General features: G+C 38.3%; 1 protein-coding gene across 1 annotated transcript; it reads left to right on the top strand.

The window, feature by feature from the left end:
• The first annotated feature begins 10,234 nt into the window (after positions 1–10,234).
• Positions 10,235–11,354, top strand: HELT (helt bHLH transcription factor). Its single transcript, XM_053455232.1, has 2 exons — positions 10,235–10,407; positions 10,839–11,354. The coding sequence occupies exons 1-2, from the start codon at positions 10,347–10,349 to the stop codon at positions 11,321–11,323; spliced, it is 546 nt and encodes a 181-aa protein (XP_053311207.1). The 5' UTR covers positions 10,235–10,346; the 3' UTR covers positions 11,324–11,354.
• The last annotated feature ends 1,008 nt before the right edge of the window (positions 11,355–12,362 follow it).

Here is a 12,362-nt window from a genome sequence, read left to right as displayed (position 1 = left end):
TAGACCTCCTCCCTGGATAATTGACCCAGAAAGTCAATCATATATCGCATTCTACATTTCAGAGATCTCGTACCCTGATTTTATAGGAGATCGGGAATATAGTTTCACCAAAGTTTTCTGTACATTTTGCTGAAATATGGCCAGCCACGTGACAATCATTACGAGCTTATAGCAAGCACATTCAGACACCTTTATATTATGTGCATTCTCTGTCATTCTCTGCCGTTATCCCACCTAATAATAAACTGTGCGTTTAAACTGTGTGTTTCCCCCGGAATAACACTGAACACTGGGGTTCTGCCCATGACCTTCACAGTTTCTTGAAGCCAGTGTGCAGGACTCAAGCATAAGCCTCGGTGACTTCTTTACCCTTGGCTACCTGTTCTCAGGCGAGCGGGTTCTGTGTTGTTGGTAAACAATAAAGACCTACTTTTGGATAGATCACATGTGTATTGTATCATCTTAAGTGTTTCTTTTCGCACACCTTAATGTAAAATAACACACACACTGGGTACTTCTTGTTGAAAAAAAGTTTCTAAACTTGGCAGACATCTCCATGGAGTGTGGTTATCCGGAGAATGGAAAATGTATCAGAGTTTAATAATAGTTGGAAAGATCTAGGTAAAAGGTTACAATAAGTCAGTGCCAGAGGACACCTCAATGACTTTGTGAATATAGGGGAAAGGTTAGTCTGTGATACGCGCTGATGTTCCTTCAGGCAACACAACTTCACACCCCTCCTTCTGATTGGTGGAGCTTGTAAACGACACACTCTGCTGACATGCCTTTCCATAATTACTGCGCAGGTTGAAATGTGAACTGGATGAGCTCTTTCCTTTTGCTGTGAGTTATCTAAGACTGGCAGGGAAATAGTCAAACAAAGGGGTAAGACGGTAAACAAAGAACCTGTTATGGCTGTCTTTTTAAAGCCAAAATCTTTTAAAACAAAAACAAATCCCCAGTGAGTATAGGAGCAACCCTTAATTGCCCTTTCACAAATACTCTATAGCTCATCTGTAGGGAACAATGGAGTTAACCTGGAGTTAACCCAAGCGACTGGTTTTCAAACAGGTATTTTCACTATGTTTCACCATACGTTATAATATGAAGTTTCTGCACCGTGTGACCCTGAAAATCTCCCAATATACCCTGCAATCAGAGAAATACTCATGGGACTTATCTACTCAGGTGGGGTATAGTAGAGATCGGTTAGGTTTCAGTTGGGAGTGAGCAGTTAGACAACCTGCCTCTTTAACAAAAGCTGTGAAATTAGTAAATTCTCTGCTGTGTTACGCAGCCCTGGACTGTAACTTCAGAAAATGACAGCTACAAGAATTCTTTATCCTTATCTTCAGTTAAATCAATAAACACATATTTCTTTTACATGTTATGTAAATGCACACTTAGAATGAAGCCTCCAGGACAGTGTTTTAACTGTCTGTTCAGACCTACATACACCATGCATACTTGGAGTCTCCAGCAGTTTATTTAATAAGAACAACTTTAGATTTACTAACGGCTGTAGTTTTTGTTATAAAAAGTGATCGGGAAAATGTTATTTTAGGGATTAATTATATTATTTTATTTGTTTATTGCTTTATGCTATGAGTCTGTTTTATTATTTATTTTTCAAGGGTATGTGTTAAACTAGAGTTATTCCCCAAGTCTACACATTGAATTATGCATTATACAGGGCCAGCTCAGCCCCGCTTGCTGGAGAATCTTTCTTGTGTTGGCCCTTCATAATGAATTGTGAAGTAAGAGTATCAAAACCACGTCTCCTGTGAACTCACCTGGTGGTTCTCCCCTTAGTGGATACACCCCATGGGGCTTGGGTCACCAGCAGTGCACAAGCTATTTGCTGGAAATCCCTTGCACCCCTAGACTATTCAACCCCTTAACTGACAATGGCTCAAGCCATTATATATCTTAAGGGCTCTTTAATTCTTTGAAGAATGATTATACACAGATTATACATTTTTATCTGCTAAAATAACAATGTAACGATGTTTTTTGCTGACTGTAAAGTGATTTGGGCTCATGGCCAAAGGACAAAGGGTTTCACAGCAAGAGGAATGAAATATTCCAAAGCAAAGGGATATTTTGTGTTATTAAAAAAACATTAACATATCGACAGCTTTTATACACTTTGGTAATTTTAAGTTGCACAACCATGTGGCACAACTTAGTACACTTTGAAGTTGATTTCTGATATTCATACACTGCCACCCTATGGTGGAAACTGGAAATGCAGGGGATAGAAATAATGTAACCAATCTATCTTTAATTTTGCTTTTCTGTGTATTTTTCTGTGTATCTATCTGTCTCTATCAAATCGCTAAGACAAATTAAATGAAATCATATCAGAATACAGTTTTTCAAGGTTTCAAGTGGCTCTCGACACTAGGCAGTTGTCTATTCTACCTGAGGAGACAGGTCCACATTTGAATTACTCTCCATCACTCTTTCCTACCTTGATGTCCCTTCTTTCTAACAGTTCAGAATGATTGATGTATATGAGAGTACCATCATGTTCTACACCCCTAAAATCCACAATGATGTTTAGATAATGCATTAAGTAAAGCAGAAAATGTGTTAATAAAGTAAATTGTGTAGACATACAATAATTACATTATTTCATGTGGTCTGGGTCCGACCATGCTCAGAATATTACGTATACTCAGAGTATATGTGTATAACAGTGCTCTACAGAAGCAAAAGTCACAATGCTATGAATACAAACAGCAGATATGTGTTTAAAATTAAACCTTATGTATTAAACTGATCTAGTTCACATAGTTATCATTAGGTCAGGACATCTGATAAAAGTCTTGGTCATTCCCTAGCAATGGCTCTAATCACACGAGTAAAGTGTTATTCTGTAGAGATTTGAAATCTTTGGATGTATGGGTTCATATATTAGCCCTTGATCATAAAAAAATTATTAAACAAGATTTAGATGATCAGAATGTCACATGAGAGAACATTAACCATAAGACTAATTAGCAAGGGGTTGATACACAGGAGTAAAGTATGGGTGAAACAAAGTATTTTGCAACTCTAACATACTTTATTTTATACATTTTCATTTGCAAAAAATATATTTGTCACCAAAGCTATTGCTAAGAACGATTTATGGTTCCTCACCAGCAGGTGGCAGTATAAAGCTTCAAATTGCTCAAATTGTACACAGCTGATCCGCTCATGTACTTTGCTGTATGGAGTAAACACGCTCACAATATTAGTATCGTTAATATTTTGGATTGTAAGGTTTGAGCAGTGAAGTCCATTACCTTTTGTTGCTTTACGGCCAGATTATATGGTGCATTAATTAGTTATTAATGTTTAGCCCTTGACAGCAATGTGGATTACAATGATGCTGTATAAATCAATAAATAATAATAAGCTTTTTATCAAATGTTCAGGTTACTTTGTAGCTGTATAAATGCAACCGTGTGGGATGTGATCATTTTGTTTCAATAAACTTCCTTTATCTACAGACCTGTAGGTAGTCTATCGTGCGATGTGTGATTTTCTTCAATTTGCCACATTGAGCTGATGCTTTATGGCAATGTAAATGAAGTCATGTTCACTTGATGAAGCCATTTCCTCCATAAACTTTCATGAGTCAGAGTGGAAGGTTAGGTTATTAGGACTGAGTCATTTTAATATTTGCCACTAGACAGTAGGATAAGGGAATTTGGAAGGTGTTTGGGCTGAGATAACAGAGCTAGAATACATACATGTTTAATATTCACCAGTCTACATTATAACATACAAAGTAGAACTGTTCAAAAAAGAGACAAAAGCTCAATATTTTTGAAAAGTAATTTTTAATGTGAAACTAACAATAAAAAAAAATATGGGAAGGGTCACCAAATGAGAAAGGCAAAGGCAAGGCTAAATTTTCATCTGAACATTCCCTTATTCATTGATCACATCCAACTCATTAAATGAAAATTAATAGTAGATGCACACTGATGTTTAGGCAAAACAGGACAGGTCATGGGCAGAATTGCAGAGATACCCAATCCAAATTGGACAGTTTTCCATCTTAGGACATGACTGATTTATTTTATGGAAAAATCCCATCATAGCCGAGTTGCCTTTCATAATTATAAAAAACCTGCGTCTTCCATGATGGTCCCCAATGTTAATGAGATACAGCTTCCCTCTATCAGTATTCAAGGCAGGAATGAGGTAGGGTATTGTGGGTCTATGAGGACTGGGCTTGCTCAATCTGTTACGCTCCATGATAAAACCAGTGCTAACCATCAACTCTTCCTAACTATACTGGTTCCACCTCATACTATGGAGCACACTGACTTCTACTGGAACATATTTAACACCAAGGGGGTAATAGGTGTGATGGGGCTAACACAGCTTGGAAGCCCTGGTTTACTTCTGCAATAACAATGTACTTTTTGGATTCGTTTAGTATTTACTCCCATTTTTATCCTACAATTGTGTGACAGACCACACTAGAGAGCAAAACTAAGACCAGTGCTATATAAATTAATAAATAATAATAATCCAGCATGGGCAAGATTACTATTGGGTCATAGCGTCCATTGTGTGTGAGTATACAAGAGTATGTGCACCTCCACTGCAATTTATATTAGAAAGACTATTGTGTACACAAATCATGATTAACAATGACAAAATCAGCATGATTATTATTGCTAATTAGCATAATCTTAAATACATACCTGGTGGAGTTTAATCATTTTTATACAATATTTTGACAACTCTGTCAACTCTTCCTTAAAAGCAAATAATATATAAATAGATGATTGATAGATAGATGGATGATCGATTATCTATCTATCATCCATCTATCTATCTATCTATCTATCTATCTATCTATCACTCATCTATTTATAGATAGATAGATAGATAGCTATTGATATATAGATAGATATTGATAGATAGATAGATAGATAGATATTGATTGACAGATTGATGGATAGATAGATAGATAGATGATAGATAGATAGATAGATAGGTAAATTGATAGATAGATAGATAGATAGATAGACAGATAGATATAAATTGATAGATAGATGGATAGATAGATACATTGATATATAGATAGATAAATTGATCGATAGATAATAAATAGATAGATATTGATAGGTAAATAAATAGATATTGATCGATAGATAGATATTGATAGGTAAATTGATAGATAGATAGATAGATAGATAGATATAGATAGTAAGATAGATAGATAGATAGATAGATAGATAGATAGATAGATAGATAGATAGATAGATAGATAGATTTAGCGCCACCTGCTGTTGGCAGAAGGAAAAGTGACATAACATTTGTTTCACTTTTTAAAAGTAGATGCTTCTATGTTTCTTAATCCTATTATAAACCGCTGCAACTCATTATACAGATTACCCTCAGTTTCTAGTAGCTTTGTCTCTCACTGGAATCTCTGCATCAGTCATCCATTGAAATCATCTTCTAACACTGAATTATACACATACATATATATATATATGCATAAAAATACGAATAAAAAGCACTTTTCATCCAGGTCAAGAGTGGAAAAATCATTGGTGCACAGCGTAAATTTTTTCAATGATTCGCATGCACATTACTAAGAGGCAGTGCTGTGTTCAGATATGAATGTGGATTCTTAATACATTATACAGTATTCATTAAACTACATCTTAGCCAGATCAAAGCTTATGTGAGCTCAGTGCCCTATTATATACATCTACAATGTAGCTCCACAATATACGGTATATAAATATATACATATTTTATTAAATTACATTTATTACGATTTATTGTAAAATCAGTGAAATCAGACTATATTTTAATCCTGGTAAACATTGTAACTTTCGTAGAATGAATAGCTACATTCTAACAAATATGTTTAGTGAATCCCGATATAGTGTTCTGCGGTCTTTACTAAAGCATCGAGAGATTAAATGTAAAATCCAGTGTCTGTAGCTTGTAAAATAACAAAACCTTTGAGATCTGCAGGCAGGAAAAACAAGTTTTGGGTGGATTATTCTTAACACCCAAAGCAGGGACTTGGCCAAGTGCATCAAACGTGCCTTGACAGGGGGCTTGGCCAGGGTCTCGGGGACACCTTACTTACCCCTCTTCCTGTATCTGTGAACACATCCACATCCCAAGACAACCCAGCACTCCGATCCCCCCTCTCCCCCCCATCCATTGTATCCTATTCCCAGACAGAGACTTGTTAAAGCCCCCTGCGCCCTGCTCCATGTCCCAGAGAAGCAGCCTGCTTTTGGCACAGCCAGTTACAGACACCAATACTGTGCAAATATGTTTGCAGAAAATGAGACAATCGTTGGATTAAAACGTATTCAAGTATGAAATAATACCCTCTTTTTGTGAGCCTAACTTTCAAAAAAAAACCTGCAGCGATGGGAAGTTTTACAAAAGTTTCCCTTGTTGCTTTTGTTAAGTTTGCGCCTCGGCCCCTCTCTTGGCGCATTACCCAGAGGACCTTTAAACGCGATTGTTTCTTTCCCTTTAATGACATTTACCGGATCAAAACATGCTGTTAATTCGATCAGAAAGCTCTACCCTCTCCAACAATGGCAGAATCATTTCTCCTGAAGTTTGTTAAATTGACCAAAATTAGGCAAATGAATAGAGAGGGCTGGGGTGCTTTCTGCTCGCAGGTGACACTGAATAATAATAATACACGTTTAAGAGCAGCTGTATTCCGCTTTATTTCTTCTCTTTATAAGCAAAAATTAGGCCGATCAAACTATTCAAACTTTCTCAATGGGACATTTTCTTATAGGATAATAGGATACAAATTGAGCCTCTCCAAAAAAAAAAAAAAACAAGGGGGAGTGCCATGGAGCCCCCCTCATGTGCCAAAAAAAGACCCCAGGAGCCGACTGGATAGGGAAAAAAAGAAAGCCTCGTGTGCCAGTCCGGTCCCACACCTGCCCGTGTGTCCGAGCAAATAAAGACGGGTAAACAAAAAGCTTGCCATCTCTCATAAAGATAAACGTGTCACCAAGTCGTGTGAGAAATCCTCCCAAAGATCTCCCTGGAACGCGGCGGAACAGCCTATTAAAGGCTTACTTCGTAGATTTAAGGACTCTGGACAGGCTTTCTGAGATGCAGTCAAGGGGGCTCTGCTTGGATTTGGGGTGGTGGCGGGACCGTGGGAGCTGGAAATGGCCCCCTTGGTGTGTTTTTGTGGAGGGGGTAGTGCTGCGCGCCATGCGCCCTGATGGAGCTGTTCAGCACTCGGAGCTCCTGAAAACACGTGATTAAAAGTCCGGACTGAGCATGGAGTCAGACACCGGGGGGGGGACTGAGCATGGCGTCAGACACCGGGGGGGGGACGTGTCTACGAGGGCTTTGGGCTGGGTTCCTGGACACCCAAGAGATATAACATTCCAAAAATGTTAATGCTCTGCAGTCTCACACATAAAATCTGGGTATTTTTAGCCCAAAGAACCACAGTGAGTTTAACGGTTTAATGCATGCTCATTGCAGGCAACAAAAGGGGTTAGTATATTATAGTCTCAATTACAGCTCTTCTGCAAACATACAATTGTGTGTAAACACGGACATAACATATAATCATATTACCACCAGAATTGTTGAAGAGCAAACTGTACCAGACCTCCTCACAGTCCAGAAATCCATAATATACAATCATAAACGAGAACTGTCCTCTATATGTGACCTATACGGGGGCATCTATGTTATTTAAAGCTACCAGGTGTAGTTCAGTGGAGGAGACAGACAGTTTTCTGTTATCAGCAGATCTTTGCACTGTTTGGATTCACTCTCAGGTAGATAGTAAACTCTTGGGATCAGGGATAAAGATTTCAGCTGTAAAAAAAACATGTCATTTCCACAAATGCACTCATAAAAAACTTAACATTGGGCAATACAATATAAAATTATGAATGAAAATCTAAGAGTATTGTGTCATAAGAATATAAACTAAAAAGAGGGTCACACCAGGCTGACACCCTGGCTGCATGCAATGACTGGAGTCAAAGGGAATCAGTACTTTGCTTACATCCCATCCACATATTCATGCATGGTCCACAAATCCACATCATGGATCAGAGGGCGTGTGGGGCCCTAAACATTTGCACCGCTCAAGGCTGTAACTAAGAGCCCAGCTGTATTGGGAGCCATAAGTCATTTGAGGCTGACACTAACAACATCTGCCTTTTCCTTAGCCATTATTTGACAGACAGGTGATTTCTAGCAAATCAGTGGCTTTTTGGCAAAATAGCTTCCATTTATTTGCTCCTTTTTACCTTAAACGTGCACATAAGCAAGTACCGATTCTCCACATCTGCAGTGCTCAACGACACCTATAATTGAATCCACAACAAAGCACGTATATATAGAGAGGGGCTGAGAAATGGCACTCATATTTACTGTTACGCCACTGAGTATATTGATTGACAGTCAAAAATTGGGTGAGCCTTGGCAGCATTTGCTTTAGAAAATTACCAATGCGTAAACGATTCATTCAAATACTTTACAAAATAAGACATGCCCAGTTCTTACTAGGACTTTAGCACTGAAGGATTTGCAATCTTTTGTAGGGTTGTATTGTAGGGTTGATATATAGGATGTTTGGTCCTGTGCTATGTTTGCTTTTTTACATTGTCTGGATAACTTGATTAAATTTTAACCCTTTAGGGTAGTGCTGAGGCAGTAGTAGTTCTCAGCAATCACTGCGTGGCAAGTAAGGAGGCATAAGGCAGTGGCAAAGAAGTAGAGACTGGATAGGACTTCTCCAGTATACAAGGTGGTCCTGAGAGGTTACATTACCTATTCTGCTACTATATTGGGATGATACTTATTGCTCAAAATTGAGTATCCCAGATTCTGAACTACATTAACTGCTTGCACGATATAAAATATAGGATAATTACAGTTTTACTCTACTCTGGCACTCAAGTGGTAAATAGCATTGCCACTGCCAATTGGTTTGATAAAGTTGGTGTAACTACTTGGCACAGGCTTTACTTAAGAAAACTGTTACCCAATACCACACATAACAAGGGCACATAAAATGAAACACATTTCTTCCAAATGAATTACAGATAAGAGGAGCTCAGTTCGCCTTCTAACCCTAAAACGAATTTGGATATCAGGGACATTTGTTGGCATTTGGACAGGTACTGTCTTCCACAACCCTGATAGCTCTTCTGACAATCACGTGTCCCTTTCAAGGGCCACGTGGATTAACAAAGTTGATTTCACACCCCCCTCACTGCCTGCCACATCTCCCTGTTGCATTTTTCACAGTCTCGCCCGGCTGATCAGCCCTCCCACCCTATTCTCTTTTAGCTTAATCCCCACCACAGGAGCTCCATGCAGAGGGCTGATAAGTGATTGCTTTATAAGCTGGACCAGTTTGTGAGAGGAGCTTCATTCAGTAGCTGGGCAGCCAAGGAGGACACAGCTCGTAACGCAACATGGACATCAGAGCTATGGGGTCATCGGCACAGATCTCTCTCAGGGGTTCAGCCAAAATCAAGGACAGGAAAGTGAGTACAAGAGCATCACATCATCATTTCAAGGGCCTTATGTAGCAGAAAGAACTCCACCATTTCCTCCTAGCATCCACATACCTACCTACCTACCTACCTACCTAGCGCCCCATTTACCATTATGTCTCTATAGCAAGCCACATACAACATGGTATTGGTCTTAGCATGGGCTGGTGGCTGGAAGATCTGTTCATTATTGCTATACAGATGAGAGATGATGTCTGCTTGGCTACTGTGATTCTGGATATGTGAATTATCCACACAAAGCACTCAACTGTGTATTATTATTATTTGCAGAGAACCCCCGTTTCCCATAAGGTAATTGAGAAGAGAAGACGGGACAGAATAAACCGCTGTCTTAGTGAATTAGGAAAGACAGTACCTATGGCATTGGCCAAGCAGGTCAGTACAATTTGGACTGGTTGTTTCTAATGTTATCTAATTATTCTAATTAATGTAATTGAATTCATCTATGTATCTCATTTACAATACTACACTGTAGGATTATACTTTATGTAATTCCCGCTGCTCCAGAGTCTAAAATTATTGGTTTGTAAAAGTTTGAAGTTTTTCACAGACTGGGACTAAGAGCGTGTATAAGGCAAGTTTTTATAGAAAAGCTTTTATACTGAACTGCATCACAATACAATTATTTAAGCAGATGCAGTTTAATTTGCTTGGGTGCAAATACTGTCTCCTTGGACAAAGATTAATGTCTGATTTACTACCATCAGTATACATTTTTTTCCAACAAAACTCTATGTAATTTTGCAGAATTCAGGTAAGCTGGAAAAAGCGGAGATTTTGGAAATGACTGTCCAGTATCTAAGAGCATTACATGCGGCTGACTTTCCTAGAGGAAGAGACAAAGGTAAGAAATCAGTGATGCGCTAACACTAGTACTAAAGGAATAAAAAAATGATATACTGCGCTATACATATTGCTAGCAACCTGATGAACAGTCCTCATTGCCAATGTTTGGTAAAACCGACAAAGTCACTATACCATTCATATTAAAAAGTATGTTCTGGAGAAGTCTTATTTAGATTTTAAGGGACAAAAGTAATTCAAAGTTTGCATGATGCAATAAAATCCCTTTCTAGTACTTTTTTTTTTACATTTTATATAATCTCGAGCTTTGATTTCATCACTATAAAAAATTAAAAACATTCAATTACCAGGATTTAGGGCCCATACAGCAATTTCAAAATAGTGAAATGTCTATTGCTCAGGAACTTACGTTAAAGTCAACTGTTCTGTTTCTGGGTTTTCATGTATTTATTTTCATTTCTTTCTCAATAGATCTATTGTCTGAGTTTGCCAATTATTTCCACTATGGTTACCACGAATGCATGAAAAACCTGGTCCACTATCTGACCACTGTAGAAAGGATGGAAACTAAGGACACTAAGTACGCTCGAATTGTTGCCTTCCTCCAGTCCAAGGCCCACTTAAGCACAGAACCCCTCTTCAGCTCTCTGCAGGAGGTGGATGTGTCTTGTCAACTGTATTCCTCACCAACTGACTATACCAGCCCTTGTGACTCTTCCTTTGCACCAAGCCCTGGAGGATCGCTCTCATGGCATGGAGCAGCTAGAAGCCCCACACTGAATTATCTCTCAGGTCCTACAGCTATGCCACTCCAGTGCACCCCTCCACAACAACCACACCACAATAGCTTCCTGTCCCCCATGCAGAGTCTGGACAGATGCTACCTCAACTTGCTTGGACATTCCCACCCAAACAACTTTAGCATGCATAGTGCACAGCACCCTGGAGTTCTGTGACCTTAACCGAATGTCACAAAGTCCTTTCCTTGCAAAATAAACCTGAGAAAGGTTGTGTTAAATCTTGAAGCACAAGGAGAGAGGCTGATAAAGTCTTCCATGAAGCACTCCAACCTAAATACAACAGTTAAGCTCTAAGGATATATCCCATAAGATGTAATGCTTCTGGCTCAAACTCAAGTTACATATTTAGAAACCTGTATAAAAGCAGAGTTTGTTCCATTAATCAGGTTATAGAAGATAAGTAGAAAGCTGACTCAAAGGTTTCATCGTGAGAAACTATATTCTCTGTACGTTTTTACATTTGTTTTTGAGAAAGTTCAACAATTCAGTTCTAGAGCAGGACTGCAAACGATCCCAGCACTCAAAGGTTTAAAGTATAATCGTAGCACTTAGTGCTGAAGCAGAGTCTGAGATGATCTAGGATGAACCTCCTTCGTTCAACCCTACAGCATCACCCAGCAAAGTGGAACAATATGTCATATTATGTAAATACATAGGAAAAGTGTGTTATGGGAATTAATTTATTGAACGTTTCTTGGTCAGGGCAATGTGAACTTCACAAATTAGATCTATTTATATACTGTACCTTTTGTAATAAATGTTTATGTTTTAATTGTCTCTCTAGTTATTTGCTTCTTATATAATTAGTGTGCACAAATCTATACTTATATATACACCAATATTTTGGTGTATCCATGTATTTATTCTACTTTTGGGGATGGATGGTAATACATAGTTCATTTCTAGGTGTGTCTGCAATAAATAGAGTATTGTGTACAGTTTTGGAGACCCCATCTGGAAAAGGATATTAAGGAGGGCTGCAATACTGGTGAATAGTTCAATAAATAAAAATATTTATTAGGGAAAAGTGGCGGACCTCAATATGTATAGCTTGGGGGAAAGAAGAGAGAGGGGGGTGTGATAAAAACATTTAAGTACTTAAAATAATTTAATAAAGTACAGAAGGGAAGTTTATTTCAAAAGAGGAGAATGTTAAAATAAGAGATCATAACCTAAAACTCGAGGGTGAGCAGCT

The sequence above is a fragment of the Spea bombifrons genome, chromosome 1 (assembly GCF_027358695.1).
Source record: "Spea bombifrons isolate aSpeBom1 chromosome 1, aSpeBom1.2.pri, whole genome shotgun sequence".
NCBI lineage: Eukaryota > Metazoa > Chordata > Amphibia > Anura > Pelobatidae > Spea > Spea bombifrons.
The sequence above is the reverse complement of the archived record's forward strand: the minus strand, read 5'-3'. Positions and strand labels throughout refer to the sequence as shown.